At 42.6% G+C, this 16,585-nt stretch overlaps 1 protein-coding gene across 3 annotated transcripts in view; it reads left to right on the forward strand.

Annotated features, from left to right (window-relative positions):
- The window catches only part of RLBP1 (retinaldehyde binding protein 1), a 60,895-nt gene extending 45,280 nt beyond the window's left edge, over positions 1-15,615 (forward strand). For all 3 annotated transcript variants that reach the window (XM_075855274.1, XM_075855273.1, XM_075855275.1), the window contains exons 5-8: positions 1,299-1,477; positions 2,172-2,330; positions 7,051-7,161; positions 15,283-15,615. In XM_075855274.1, the coding sequence (XP_075711389.1) occupies positions 1,299-1,477; positions 2,172-2,330; positions 7,051-7,161; positions 15,283-15,441 (608 nt within the window). In that variant the 3' untranslated portion in view covers positions 15,442-15,615. The remainder of the gene's footprint in view (positions 1-1,298; positions 1,478-2,171; positions 2,331-7,050; positions 7,162-15,282) is intronic.
- Positions 15,616-16,585: the final 970 nt, after the last annotated feature.

A 16,585-nucleotide genomic window follows, 5' to 3' on the forward strand; every position in this document is an offset into this window, starting at 1 on the left:
AATCCCCCTCCCCTCCCCTTGTATATACTGCCACACAGCCCCCTCCCCTTGTATATACTGTCACACAGCCCCCTCTCCTTGTATATACTGTCACACAGCAATCCCCCCTCCCCTTGTATATACTGCCACACAGCACCCTTCCCCTTGTATATACTGCCACACAGCAATCCCCGCCATCCCCTCATATATGGTGCTACACAGCCCCCTGTATATTACCACACAGCAATTTCCCCCCTTGTATATTACCACACAGCAATTCTCCCCCCGTGTATATACTGCCGCACAGCAATCCTCCCTCCCCTTATATATAGTGCTACACAGCCCCCCTGTATATACTGCCACACAGCAATCCCCCCCGTATATTAACGACACAGCAATCCACCCTCCCCTTGTGTATAGTGCTACACAGCTCCCCTCTCCCCTTGTATATACTGGCACACAGAAATTCCCTGTATATTACCACACAGCCCCCTCAAAAAACAAATTGTGCTTACCTTGCCCCGCGATGGACGGAGTACTACACTGCCTCTCGGGCGGGACGCATGTGCAGAGCAGCGTGATGATGTGATGTCATCACACCAGCCTACGCAGGGAGTCCTCCCAGCACCTTATAGGCTGCAGGCCTAACGTGGCCTGCAGCCTCTAGTATTCATTTGTATCTGCATCCTGAGGACACACATACAAGTGAATGTGGCTGTCGTTAGCACCGAAGCCCCCTCCGATGCTAGCGACGCCACTGCATCAGCCCGCCGCCCGTGACAGTGCACAGGCTGTAAACTTTAGTGAGCGGGCGGACTGTGGAAGGTGCGCGGCCACCCACCTTATAGGGAGCGCTGTCGCTCACCTAAAAACTCCAAATCTCACCCTGCATCTCTTCTCACAGACATCAAACACTGCGCAGCATGGCATCACATCAAAGAGAAGAGCGCAATATGTCTGTACTGAACAAAGTAGCCCCGATAGAGAGCGTGAAGTTTCATCACTCGTGATCGTGCATTTTTATGAATGATGTGGTCACGTGATGCCCATGTAGACTCCATTTTGAAGACCTTTCATTGTGCTTTTCTGGAGTGTTGGTCGTGGGGGGGGGGGGCATGCAGACACAGTTCTAAAGGCAGAAAAGGTACAGACTGTATATTGGCAAATGTATTATTTGACTATATTCAATTGATCTAGCAAGACTTAGTTATTAGTGGCCAATCCCTTTAAGAAATAAAGGTACACAACGCCCATCTTTACAACTGTCATGAACAAGAGGATTCTGATCACATTATTTTTATCTACATTCTTTCCAATAGGCTATGTACATTTCCGACAGCAATACCCTGAGCTGTTTGACAACCTGACACCAGAGGCTGTGAGAAGCACCATAGAGGCTGGTTACCCTGGGATTTTAACTAGCAGAGACAAGAATGGCAGAGTGATCCTACTTTTTAATATTGAGAACTGGGACTATGAGGAGATCACATTTGATGAGGTTTGTGGTGGTCTATAAAGTGCAGTTTAAATGGTTCCCAAAATCCAAATGAAATGCTTAGCAGTCACTGATCTTTAATTAGATTTTAGCAATCAGAATATATGAACAGGTTTTGCTCTGAATTCCATTTTGTTATTTTTTCTTGTGATGATAATAATACAGCCCATTATTGGCTCCCATGCATAGGCTCAGCTGGGGACAGTTTGATATGAAGGGTTACTAAAGTGGCACTTTTAAGGAATATATAAGGCTTGAGAACATTCTTGGAGGACATCAGAGCCTAGTGCTTTTTTTTTTTACATAGGAAAATGTTTTCAGTTCAGGAGGAAATTGCCTCAGACTATTGAAATCCTGCCAAGCCCATTGACCCCAATAAACTGCTAGCACAGTTTCTGTTTTCCTTTTTGCCACTGCCCTTTAGTAGACTATAAAGCCATATGCCAAGCAGAGCAACTACATTCAGGAGCATAGTTATAGGGGTGCAAAGGTAGCAGTCACCACCAGGCACTGGTGCCAGAGGTAGCCCAAAGGCCCCTCTGTCACATAAAAATACATCAGAAACCAAAGGGCACATGATAGCTGTAGAGTCCTGTTACAGATTTTGAATTGGGGTTCAGTAGCTTTGAAATATACCTCAGGCTGCATTCATGTTCATTTTCTATGGTGTATTTAAGCTACTAATATTGTTTTTCAGATTCTCCGTGCATACTGCATTATTCTGGAGAACCTTTTACAGAATGAGGAGACGCAGATCAATGGCTTCTGCATTATAGAGAACTTTAAAGGATTCACAATGCAACAAGCATCGGGTATTAAACCTTATGAATTGAAAAAAATGGTGGACATGTTACAGGTAAAATAAACACAGCAAATGTTATAAAACAATGTATTTCTAATAAAAACAAATCGATAGTATTCTTCTCTTAAATAAAATGTGAATGTAGCAGGTGTTGGATATGGAATTGGTGTGTCATCCGTTGATGCTTAAAGGGGCTCTGTGACCACATTATAAGTGCCCTGTCTCCTATGTACTGTAATGTAGATAACAACAGTGGTTTTTATTTTGAGCAAGTTATGCACAATTTTAGATTTATGCTTTTTAGTTTCTTAATAGACAACTGGGCGTGTTTTTACTTTTTTACCAACTGGGCGTTGTAAAGTGAAGTGTATGACGCTGACCAGTCAGCGTCATACACTTCTCTCCATTCATTTTTAGCAGTACTCGCAACACAGCGTGATCTCACGAGATCAATCTGTGCAGTCACATACTCCCACATTAAATTTACAGAAGTGTCTTGAGAGTGAATAGACATCGCCTCCAGCCAGGACGCGATGTCTATTCACACTCCCGACACTTCAGTAAAGTTTCTTGGGGATTTACTCACACAGCACAGTGTGATCTCATGAGATCACGCTGTGCTGTCATTCACAGAAACTTTACCGAAGTGTCGGGAGTGTGAATAGACATCGCGTCCTGACTGGAGGCAATGTCTATTCACTCTCAAGACACTTCGGTAAAGTTGTTTTTTTTTTAATTCTTTATTTGCGTGACCAACAGCCACATTTTCCACATAATAAAAATACAGCATGTACATAAGGGCGGTTGAAACACATATACAGAGATGAAGATGGATTTCACTGAACAGCGCACTGTAAACATATCAGTAGATAGGACAATATTATTCAAATCTAAATTAACTGAGAAACAACCCCCAAAATGTAGACGAAAAAGGAGACATAGCAATAAATGAAAGGGAGAAAGTGTAAGGAAGGGAGGAGGAAAGACATCACTTCCCACCGAGGCAGTCCCCTCATCTCCAGAGAGAGCCCCCAACGGGCTAATGAACAGTGTCCATCTCTCGAAGAATGTCTTTGTAGCAGTCAGAGTCCTGGAAACTAATCCAGGGAGACCACGTTAGGCAGAACCTAGCATGGGTGTCATGAACGCAAGAGGTCAGATCCTCCATATGCATGAGATCGTTAACCCTTGATACCCAGAGGGACAAAGTGGGAGGAAAGGAACTCGAGCGTCCATCACTAAAATGTGAAGCAAGGAGCATTTATAAATATGTGCTGGAATGTCGCAGTGATGAAGGAGAAAGAAGGTTGCATCCATGTCAAGACTGGTATCTGTTACCTCGCAGATCACCCTCTTAACCCCTTCCCAGAACTCTGTGAGTAGAGGACAGGACCAAAAGGTATGGCGAAAGGTGCCATTGTCCAATCCGCACCTCCAACAAAGGGGAGATACAGTCGGGAAAATACGGTGTAGGCGAACCGGGGTCCTATACCACCGAGAGAGCAATTTAAAACTGGCTTCCTGATAGCGCGAGCTAATCGCACTTCGGTAAAGTTGATGTATGTGACTGCATAGAGTGCATAATGTATGTATGTGACTGCATAGAGTGATCTTGCGAGGTCACGCTGTGTTGCGAGTACTGTTAAAAATTAATGGAGAGAAGTGTATGACGCTGACTGGTCAGCGTCATACACATCCCTTTACAACGCCCAGTTGGTAAAAAAGTAAAAACACGCCCAGTTGTCTATTAAGAAACTAATTAGCATAAATCTAAAATTGTGCATAACTTGCTCAAAATTAATCGTTTTTCAAAATAAAAATCACTGTTGTTATCTACATTACATCGCCGATCACATTATGTAGGAGATAGGGCACTTATAATCTGGTGACAGAGCCTCTTTAAGGGGCACCACCGATGTCCTGAAACCCAAGACTTTTAATATCAGTTGTACAGCAGTAAATTTTGTTTGTTTGGTAGCTTATGGAGCACTTATTTGATCACCGCATAGTGTTTTTTTTAGAGCATTTTATTTTGGTATTTACATAGGGGTTGTGTGGCACTACTACTTAGTCACTGTACAGTGTATTTTTGTAGTGTATAGTGGTTGCAGCACTGTATAGCCTTGTTATATATGCATCTGTATGGAAGTGAATGCACTATATGGTATCGTTATTTGTAGACTGTAGGGGGGTGCTAACAAAGGGTACCGCACAATGCACCATTCAAGGTGAGGTAGTCCCCATGTCTACCTGCTCTTCATACCATGTCTTGCTCTTCAGTGTGTGGACACGTGTCAATGCAAATTTTGGTGTCATTTCGGTCTGCATCTTTCCATCAAAAGACATCACTTCCGGTCTCAGTGTTAGGAAATAATGGTCACGGACAATAATTCACATAGGGGCCTGGGAGAGAAGAGGACAGGGAGGTGTCACCCATGAGGCCAGAAGCAGTTATGGAAAATAGCTCAGAGTCCTTGGATAAGTTGGGAGGACGTGTGCTTGATTTAGGGGATGGAATGCAGAAAACAGGGCAGTGTGCATGGATCTAGGCCTCGTGATACTTTGGTAGAGTTTTTATGGGGCAACTAGGTATTAAAGGGAAACTGTCACCAACATTTCGCCTATTGAACTCTACTCACCCCTCGCTGGCCATTACTGTCAAAAGATCATTGCCATTATCCCCTCTTCTAAACTCCTCATCTGAACGTAAATAACGGTTTGCAAACATTTTGCTCCTTTTATGGTAATAATTCGGCATGCTCGTTTGTTCCTCTTCTTATGCTCACCCACCACCAAAAACCGGCCCGCCCTGAATGCCAAAATCTCGTCTGACATAGCGTACATGCGCCCGCAATATATGATCCGACACCCTTCCCTGCTTCGTCCGGGTCTCAAATCTAATTACTGCACATGCACCGCTATGGTGTCCCGTTGTGCGCACGCACCAGAAAAGGGCATTGATGCTTAAGTGCGGGATTTTGTGTGTGCTGGGGGGAGGCTATGAGCTGTCAATCAAAATAAAGAAGGCAGAGTTAACTCGGAAAGGCTTGAGGATTGAAAATATGACTATTTTCAAACGAAGATATGACTCTTGTCCTCATTAGCATACGGCACAGGAACACTAAAAAAACTAAATACTAAAGATACAGGGCATACTTAAGATAATTATGGGTTACATAAAAATTATTTTTCATCCACTCCCACCATGTATTGCTGGTTTAATAGGTCAAATGCTGGTGACAGGTTCACTTTAAGTATGCAATATAGCCACTGTAAATTATTAGTTGTACTTATAAGGCTGGGTTCACACGAGCACATTAACGTCCGTAATGGACGGACGTATTTCGGCCGGAAGTCCCGGACCAAATTCAGTGCAGGGAGCCGGGCTCCTAGCATCGTAGTTATGTACGACGCTAGGAGTCCCTGCCTCTCCGCAGAGCTACTGTCCCGTACTGAAAACATGATTACAGTACGGGACAGTTGTCCTGCAGAGAGGCAGGGACTCCTAGCATCGTACATAACTATGATGCTAGGAGCCCGGCTCCCTGCACTGAGTTCGGTCCGGGACTTCCGGCCGAAATACGTCCGTCCATTACGGACGTTAATGTGCTCGTGTGAACCCAGCCTAATACTCAATACATATGATATGATTTAGGATATAACTAAAGAAGTTTCACTTCATTGCCTAACTGGACATCTATCTATCTATCTATCTATCTATCTACAGAGGCGTAGCTAGGTTCTCCAGCACCCGGTGCAAAAATTCAGTTTGGCGCCCACCCCCAAACCTTTTTCACGACATCTCCTTCCCCCTCGTCATGTTTGTTTTCTCTACCAATCAATGATGTGTCTTTTTTTTTTCCACATTTTTTTGTGTGCAACTCAAGCATAAAACCATTTGTACATTTTACATGCAATATAGTTCTATATACAACTCCAGAACCAAGCTCACTACATATATACAGCACCAGAACAAAGCACAGTACATAAATACCTCACCAGAACAAAGCCCAAGCTCAGTACATAAATACAGCACCAGAACCAAGCTCAATATATATATAAAGCACCAGAACAAAGCTCAGTGCATAAATACGGCACAAGAACCGAGCTCAATATATATATATATATATATATATATATATATAGACAAACAAAAAAGATCCAGCAGCACCGGTGGAAAGATGTAGGAAGATGTGGGTGCAAGCCTCAGGGAGCAGGCCAAGCTCTCAATATCCACAGAGATCCAAAAATAGGCAGCACACCATAGAATTAGTGAAAAAAGAGGGTACTTTATTGGTCCCAAGTGCGACGTTTCAGCTCTATCCACTAGAGCCTTTCTCAAGGCTTGAGAAAGGCTCTAGTGGATAGAGCCGAAACGTCGCACTTGGGACCAATAAAGTACCCTCTTTTTTCACTAATTCTATGGTGTGCTGCCTATTTTTGGATCTCTCTCTATATATATATATATATATATATATATATATATACATACACACAACACCAGTACCAAGCTCAGTACTTATATACAACACCAGAACCAAGCTCAGTACATAAATACAAGACCAGCACAAATACAACTCAATTTAGTGCAACCCCTAGCTACGCCCCTGCTATCTATCTACCTATCTATCATCTATCATCTATCTATCTATCTATCTATCTATCTATCTATCTATCTATCTATCTATCTATCTATCTATCTATCTATCTATCTATCTATCTATCTGTTATGTCAGGATAGATTGGGTAATTTTTCTTTGTCTTTAACCATCAGGACTCTTTTCCAGCAAGATTTAAGGCTGTTCACTTCATACACCAGCCATGGTACTTCACCACAACCTACAATGTTGTAAAGCCTTTTCTGAAGAGCAAACTACTGGAGAGGGTGAGTTTTTCTTGAAACAGATTCCCTATATTTTATTTTGAATGTCTGGAGGATTTGTTGCTGTATCGTATCTGTGTATACCCGGACAATAAGAGTAGGGCATGTGTTACATGTGGATTTTGTCCGAGATTTTGCTTCAGATTTTACCCTTAGCATTGCAAAGGTTGAAATGTATGGTAAAAATACTCAGCATTTCCGCAACAGAATGGGCATGCTATGAATTTGAAAATCTGCATTATGCCCTGGTACATATCAATGTGGTATTTGAAAATCCCATTCACGTGTATTGCACTGTAAATCATCACATATTTCTGTACTGAAAATCGGTGACAATTACAGGACGACTGAAGGTGAATTCATACACGCCAGATTTGTTGCACAAATTTCTGTAACGATCTCATACATCAAAATCGCACTTGCAGAAATCCATGCACTTGCTGCAGAAACAATCCCATTTAGATAAGTGGAACTGATTTTGCAGTCGCAGAAATTTCTGCAACAAATCTGCCATGTGAATATACCCTTACAGTTTAAAAAATGTTTTTGAAAATCAGAGTAAAAAGTAAACTGATACATATAAGGTATGTAAATTTCATGATTTCACTCTCCTGGCGCTCCTGGACATACTATTCCGTCATGGTAACCATATTGTTCGCACTCCATGACTGAATAGTACGTCATGGCAGGAACGGCCATATCAGCCGTCCTCCCAACACATACAGAAGCTGTGACAACTGCTGTCTCGTACAGAATTTGCCTCAGCTCTTACAGCGGGGACCGTTGATTAACCCCTTAGAAGCCGCGTTTAATAGCGATCGCGGCTTCTTAGGGATAAAACCACCATCGACAGCCCGCTATATGATAGTGGGTGGCGATGGTGGCTATGGCAACCGGAGACCTAATAATGGCGTTCGGCTATGCCATCTACGGAAGCCTAGTGGTTCCTGACAAAGTCAGGACCCACTATGCTTGCTGTCAGCGAGTAGCTGACAACTCTAATACACTGCACTACGCATGTAGTGAAGTGTATTAGAATAGAGATCAGGGCCTTGTGCCTTCAAGTTCCCTAGTGGGACAAAGTAAAAGAGTGTAAAAAAGTAAAAAAACGTTGTGTAAAAATAAAAGTTTTAAAAGTAATAAAAGTAAAAATCCCCCTTTTTGCCTTATTAGTTCTTTATTATTAAATAAATAAATATTAAATAAATATATTATTAAATATTTAATAAATAAATAAACAAATAAACTATACATAATTTGTATCGCGCGTCCATAACGGCCTGAACTACAAAAGTATTTTGTTATTTATCCCGCGCGGCGAACACCATAAAAGAAAATAATAATAAACCATACCAGAATCACAATTTTTTGGTTACTTCCCATCCCAAAAAATGGAATAAAAAGAGATCAACAAGTCGCATGTACCTAAATATGGTACTGATCGAAACTACAGTTCTTTACACAAAAAACAAGTCCATACACGGCTTTCTTGATGGAAAAATAAAAAAAAGTTATGGCTCTTAGAATAAGGTAACACAAAAAGCAAATGATTTTTTATAAAAACTATTTTGTTGTGCAAACACCATAAGTCATAAAAAAAAATATAAAAATATGGTAAGGCTGTAATCGTATCGCCCCGCAGAATAAAGTGAATATGTCATTTATAGCGCACGGTGAACGCTGTAAAAAAAAATAGAATAAAAACCAATAGTAGAATTGTTGTTTTCTCTTAACAATAGAATAAAAACTGATCAAAAAGTCGCTTGCACTCCATGAAAACTACAATGAATTCCTAAAGCGGTCTAGTTTCCAAAATGGGGTCACTTTTAAGGGGTTTCCCCTGTACTGGTACCTCAGAAGCTCTGCAAATGCGACATGGCGCCCAGAAACCAATCCAGCAAAATCTACATGCCAAATAGAGCTCTTGCCTTTCTGAGCTCTGCTATTTGTCCAACCAGCAGTTTATGAGCACATGTGGGGTATTGCCGTAATCGGGAGAAATTGCTTTTTCTCCTTTATTTCTTGTTAAAATTAAAATTTCGTACCTTTTATCGGAAAAATTAAATTGCACAACCTAATTCCACAAAATGCAGCAAAAAATCTGAGGGATCTAAATGCCCACTATACTCCTCAATAAGTTCCTTGAGGGGTGTAGTTTTCCAAATAGGGTCACTTTTGGGGGTTTTCCACTGTTTTGGCACCACAAGACCTCTTCATACCGGACATGATGCCTAATAAAAAAGAGGCCTCAAAATCCAGTAGGTGCTCCTTTGCTTCTGAGGCCGGTGCTTCAGTCCATTAGCGCACTAGGGCCACATGTGGGATATTTCTCAAAACTGAATAAAAACTGATGGGCAATAAGTATTAAGTTGCGTTTCTCTGGTAAAACCTTCTGTTTTACAGCAAAAAAATTGAATAAAAAGGATTTTCTGACCAAACAATGAAATTTGTAAATTTCACCTCTACTTTGCTTTAAATTCCTGTGAAAAACCTAAAGGGTTAATACACTTTCTAAATGCTGTTTTGAATACTTTGACGGGTCTAATTTCTAAAATGGGGTGTTTGATAGGGGTTTCTAATATATAGGCCCCTCAAAGCCACTTCAGAACTGAACTGGTACCTAAAAAAAGAGGCTTTTGAAATTTTATTCAAAATTGCTGCTTATGTTCTGAGCCTTGTAACGTCCTAGAAAAAAAAAGAATGTTCATAAAATGATGCCAACATATAGTAGACATAAGGTAAATGTGAACTGGTCACTATTTTGAGTGGTATAACCCTCTGTGTTACAAGCAGATGCATTTAAATTCAGAAAGATGCTATTTTTTCACATTTTCTCTAAATTTTGCTATATTTCACAAATAAACACTGAATATATCGACCAAATTTTACCAGTAACATAAAGCGCTATGTGTCATGAGAAAACAATCTCAGAATCGCTTGGATAGGTTTAAGCCTTCCGATGTTATTACCACATAAAGTGAAATATGTCAGATTTTTGAAAAATGGACTCTGAGCCTTAAGGCCCAAACTAGGCTGCTTCCTTAAGGGGTTAAAGTAAAATTAGGGTGTCAACTTAATATTTTAGCAAATGGATCCCACTTAACGGCTATGAAAAACTTTTACATGGAAAAAATAATTTTTACATGTGTTAGTGGTTACCTTGAATTACGTGTCAGGCTGTGAACTACATTTCTTCAATGATTTTAAAAACAAACAAACCTGATATTTAGTTTGCAAACTGCTCCTAGTGTTAGCCGTTTCTCATGTGGGTGCATTTCTCCCAGTAATACATGCTGGATGTGAGGTTTGTGTGTCCAGAATGCTGCTGCCTTCACTAGCTCCCATGTATCAGCACAGCTTCATTCTTGTACTGCTTTCTTCTTCTAATATAACTCCTGTGTGATCTCCTCTCCTAAGTTGGCACAGACACTGATGCGGTTAGTGTGTGCAGTGGTGTAACTAAAGGGTCGCAGCGCTCCTAGTTGCGAATGGGCACTAAAGCCAGTGGGGACCATGGCACCCGCACCACTTCTGTCAACAAAGTTACTCTAGTAACTGGGGTCTAGTTTACATTAGGTGACACTACACTATCCTCTGTTACTACAGTAACTTCTCCATATGCTTACCCTCCTCGCTTCTAAATCAGGTCCTTTCATGTCCAGGTACAGAACCCTGTAATCTCTGGTATGTGTGCCATTGTGTAACAGAGGTATTTTCCCCTAGAATACCTCGCTGATACATATTGCGATGCAGTAGCCACAATTTTTTTTACTGACGGATACATATAGAATCTGACAGAAAAAAACCTGCCTCCATATGAAATTAGATGCATACAGAGGTAGAGTAGAGCCCCATAAAGCCATATTACAGCATTGTACAACTTCATCTACATGATGCATACACAAATGTATAGAGTGAGATTTGTCGTAGGTGGTGGGTACAGAAAGGGGGCGCAAGCTGAACTACTCCACCAGGTCTCATGAGTCTTAACGTGTGTGTGTGTGCAGGGGCGTAGCTAGAGGCTCATGGGCCCCGATGCAAAAATTCTTACTGGGCCCCCCCCCCCCCCGCAAACTTCTCATGGCCGACGGTCCGCTTTCAGCTGCATCGCTGGGTCTCCTAAGTGACCCAACAATGCAGCACTAGCAGCCGGGGGCGTCACTAAGGCTGGGTTCACACACACTATTTACGGACGTAATTCGGGCGTTTTAGCATTGAATTACGTCCGAAAATGCGGCTCAAAAGCGTCGGCAAACATCTGCCCATTCATTTGAATGAGTCTTACGATGTTCTGTGCCGACGGTCATTTTTTTTTACGCGTCGCTGTCAAAAGGCGGCGCGTAAAAAAGTGCCTGTCACTTCTTCAGACGTAAATGGAGCCGTTTTCCATGGACTCCATGGAAAACCAGCTTCAATTACTTCCGTAATGGACGCAGCAAAAGACGCCTGCACTTGCCATTACGGCTGAAATTACGGTGCTGTTTTCTCCTGAAAAGAGCACAGTAATTTCAGCCGTAACAGATGCTGCCGTGTGAACATACCCTCAGGGCTTAAAATGTCCGGGAAATAGCCCCAATACATATGTGTCCGCCCCAAAAAAAAGTGTGTATATGAGACAGCATAGCATATCTATAGCACTACGACCCTATAAACTATGGATAGGATTAGATACAGTGGCTGAGCAGACAGTATCACACATGATAGGATTAGATACAGTGGCTCAGAAGGCAGTATCACACATGATAGGATTAGATACAGTGGCCCAGCAGACAGTATCACACATGATAGGATTAGATACAGTGGCTCAGCAGACAGTATCACACATGATAGGATTAGATACAGTGGCTCAGCAGACAGTATCACACATGATCGGATTAGATATAGGGCCCAGCAGACAGTATCATACATGATTGGATTAGATACACAGCTCAGCAGACTGTATCACACATGATTGGATTAGATACAGGGCTCAGCTCGCTGACATTGCGTCTCCAGCGCTGGACCCAGGATAGGTAAGAATAATAATTTTGCTTCTTTATGTGTTACTGATTATTTTTGTGTTTTTTTTACAGGTTCGGTTGTTGGACTTCGGATACGAGGACTTCAATGACGGCGTTTTTTTTATTCTCAATAAAATGGTTAATGAGGGTTGTTTTTTTTATTTCAATAAAATATTTTTCTATGTGCTTGTATCTTTTTAAACTTTATTATCACCGCCTTAGTAATAATGGCCGCTGGCTGATTGACAACCTCCATTACTAAGGCGAGGCTTAATGTTAGCCGGTGCAGAGGCTACACTAACCCCCATTATTACCCCGGTACCCACCGCCACCAGGGGTACTGGGAAGAGCCGGGTATGAACCAGTACCCGACCATCTGTAGTGACGGGCAGGCATCGGGGTGGCCGCAGGCTGGTAGTATTAGGCTGGGGAAGGCCAAAAACAGTGGCCCTTCCCACCCTTGTAATGCTGCCTGCTGCTGCTGTGTTGTATCTGGCTGGTTATGAAAATTGGGGGGGACCCGAAATCGTTCTTTCCAATTATTATTTTTTTTTTTTTTAAATGACGTGGGGTCCCCCCCATTTTCATAACCAGCCAGATACAATAAAGCAGCAGCAGGCAGCATCACCAGGATGGGAAGGGCCACTGTTTTTGGCCTTTCCCCTCCTGATAATACCAGCCTGCGGCCACCCCAGTGGCCGACAATCACTACAGATGGTCAGGTACTGGATCGTACCCGGCTCTTCCCAGCACCCCTGGTGGCGGTGGGTACCGGGGTAATAAAGGGGGTTAGTGTTAGCCTCTGCATCCGCTAACACTAAGCCCCGCCTTAGCAATGGATGCTGTCAATCACCCGGCGGCCATTACTAAGGCAGTACTAATATAGTTTAAAAAAAAAACACAAAGACATAGAAAAAATATTTTATTGAAATAAAAAAAACAAAACACACAACCCTCATTAACCATTTTATTAATAAAAAAAAAGCTGTCATCGAAGTAGTCCTGGAATCCGCCGTAGTCCAACGACCGAACCTGTAAGAAAACACACAAAAAATGATTAGTAACACGTGTTAGGGTATGTGCACACACACTAATTACGTCCGTAATTGACGGACGTATTTCGGCCGCAAGTACTGGACCGAACACAGTGCAGGGAGCCGGGCTCCTAGCGTCGTACTTATGTACGACGCTAGGAGTCCCTGCCTCGCTGCCGAACAACTGTCCCGTACTGAAAACATGTTTACAGTATGGGACAGTTGTCCTGCAGCGAGCCAGGGACTCCTAGCATCGTACATAACTATGATGCTAGGAGCCCGGCTCCCTGCACTGTGTTCGGTCCAGTACTTGCGGCCGAAATACGTCCGTCAATTACGGACGTAATTAGTGTCTGTGCACATACCCTAAGGCTTAGATACAGGGCCCATGTGTGATACTGTCTGTGGGACCCTGTATCTAAGCCTACCACAAGGTAGGCTTAGATACAGGGTCCAGCAGACAGTAATCTTATACAGTATAAGATTACTGTGTGCTGGGGCCCTGTATCTAAACCTACAGTGTGGTAGGCTTAGATACAGGGCCCAGCAGACAGGATCACGCATGGGCCATGTATCTAAGCCTACCATGTGATTGGCTTAGATACAGGGCCCAGCAGACAGGATCACACAATCTGTGATCCTGTCTCATGGGCCCCCTAAGCCTGATACATCGTAGGCTTAGGGGTTGTGCAGTCACTAAACATTGATGGCCTATCCACAGGATAGGCCATCAATAGCTGATGTGTCGCCCGGGACCCGCAAATCAGCTGTTTTGAAGGGGCCGCAGCACTCGTACGAGAGCTGCTTCCCCTTCATTTCACTACTCGCTCACACTGTGAATCGCCGACACCGATTCACAGTGTGACCGGAATGAAGTGACAGGAATGAAGGGGAGCAGCTCTCGTACGAGTGCTGCGGCCCCTTCAAAACAGCTGATTGGCGGGTCCCGGGAGTCGGACCCCGCCAGTCAGGGCAAACCTTACCTTCCTCTTCGGCCGCGGCGGGAGTTCTGTAGTCTCGATGCTGTGCGCGGCGGCATAGCGCTGTGACGTCATGCGCTGCGCACAGCGCCTGACGTCAGGACCTCCGCTGCGATCCGGAACCAGGAAGGTAAGTAAAGTATGTTACTATAGTAACAGGGACCCGCGGCCCGAGTTACTATAGTAACTTTTTATTGATGTGGTGCGGGGGGCCGTGGGCCCCCCTGGCTTCTGGGCCCGGTCGCAATTGCGACCGCTGCGACCCCTATAGCTACGCCAGTGTGTGTGTGTGTGTGTGTGTGTGTGTGTGTGTGTGTGTGTGTGTGTGTGTGTGTGTGTGTGTGTGTGTGTGTGTGTGTGTGTGTGTGTGTGTGTGTGTGTGTGTGTGTGTGTGTGTGTGTGTGTGTGTGTGTGTGTGTGTGTGTGTGTGTGTGTGTGTGTGTGTGTGTGTGTGTGTGTGTGTGTGTGTGTTCTCTCATCGCTCCCTCTACACTGCTCTCTGTGTGTGATCTTTCCCTCCTCCCTTTGCTTCAGGTAATCTCCTCTCTCTCTACACTATACTGCCTGTATGGTCTCTCCCCTTCAGGAAAAATAACCATTGCTCCATACCCCTGAAGCAGCACGAGCATATGTCAAAACCCCACCCTCGCTCAGTTAGTGCTCTGCAGCTATCGACTACAACTACAGAGCACTGACGGCACTACTACACGCCGGCTCCAGTGCCCACCCTCTTTTTAATATAACGGAGTTCCTTTCTGTCATTGTTGTCAATAATAGTAGACAAAACATGAAACTGTAAGTTATATGAAATGTACTGGTACAATATTGCCACATATACTGCCCCAGTCTGATGGCTAATAATACTACAGTCGAAATCTACTAAATCATGATAACTGTGATTGACATATGAATGTTCGTCCCTAAGTCACTGTCTTGTAGCTCAGACCCTGGTGATCATCTGAAGGGTCTGGAAATAATGTCATTACTTATTCCTAGTATATTTTCCTTGTAACTAACCAAACAGCACATTGATCCTGTTCCTGCCTTGGCACTTGGACTAAACTTTAGGATCTTTAGCTTTTTTAATTTTGGAATGTAATTTCTAACCAGGTTTTTGTACACGGAGAGGACCTTGAGAGTTTTAATAAGGAAATCGATGCTGACATCCTGCCAGTCGACTTTGGAGGAAACTTGCCAAAATATGATGGACGAATAATAGCGGACAAGCTCTTTGGTCAAAGAAATGAATCAGAAGACACAGCTCTTTAGAAACAATTATACAATTTACCATATGTATGAAAAAGTTAGTACAAAAGCTGTAAATCTGTTATGTCTCCTACTGTTAGTGATCATAAATCCCCAAATAAACAATACAAAACATCAAAGCACATATGGTATCTAAGATATCCATGTAATTATCAGATCTATATATCATATCTATCAACCTATACAGTATATATATATATATATATATATATATATATATATATATAACTATATATATATATATATATATATATATATATATATATACACACATACATATATATATATACACACACATATAGGGTGGGCCATTAATATGGATACACCTAAATAAAATGGGAATGGTTGGTGATATTAACTTCCTGTTTGTGGCACATTAGTATATGGGAGGGGGGAAACTTTTCAAGCTGGGTGTTGACCATGGCGGCCATTTTGAAGTCGGCCATTTTGTATCCAACTTTAGTTTTTTCAATGGGAAGAGGGTTATGTGACACATCAAACTTATCGAGAATTTCACAAGAAAAACAATGGTGTGCTTGGTTTTACCGTTACTTTATTCTTTCATGAGTTATTTACAAGTTTCTGACCACTTATAAAATGTGTTCAAAGTGCTGCCCATTGTGTTGGATTGTCAATGCAACCCTCTTCTCCCACTCTTCACACACTGATAGCAACACCGCAGAAGAAATGCCTCCCGATCTGACCCCCTTAGACTTTTATCTTTGGGGTCATCTGAAGGCAATTGTCTATGCTGTGAAGATACGAGATGTGCAGCAACTGAAACTACGGATACTGGAAGCCTGTGCTAGCATTTCTTCTGCGGTGTTGCTATCAGTGTGTGAAGAGTGGGAGAAGAGGGTTGCATTGACAATCCAACACAATGGGCAGCACTTTGAACACATTTTATAAGTGGTCAGAAACGTGTAAATAACTCATGAAAGAATAAAGTAACATTAAAACCAAGCACACCATTGTTTTTCTTGTGAAATTCTCGATAAGTTTGTGTCACATGACCCTCTTCCCATTGAAAAAACTAAAGTTGGATACAAAATGGCCGACTTCAAAATGTCCGCCATGGTCAACACCCAGCTTGAAAAGTTTCCCCCCTCCCATATACTAATGTGCCACAAACAGGAAGTTAATATCA

Source organism: Rhinoderma darwinii, chromosome 3 (genome assembly GCF_050947455.1).
Source record: "Rhinoderma darwinii isolate aRhiDar2 chromosome 3, aRhiDar2.hap1, whole genome shotgun sequence".
NCBI classification, from domain to species: Eukaryota; Metazoa; Chordata; class Amphibia; order Anura; family Rhinodermatidae; genus Rhinoderma; species Rhinoderma darwinii.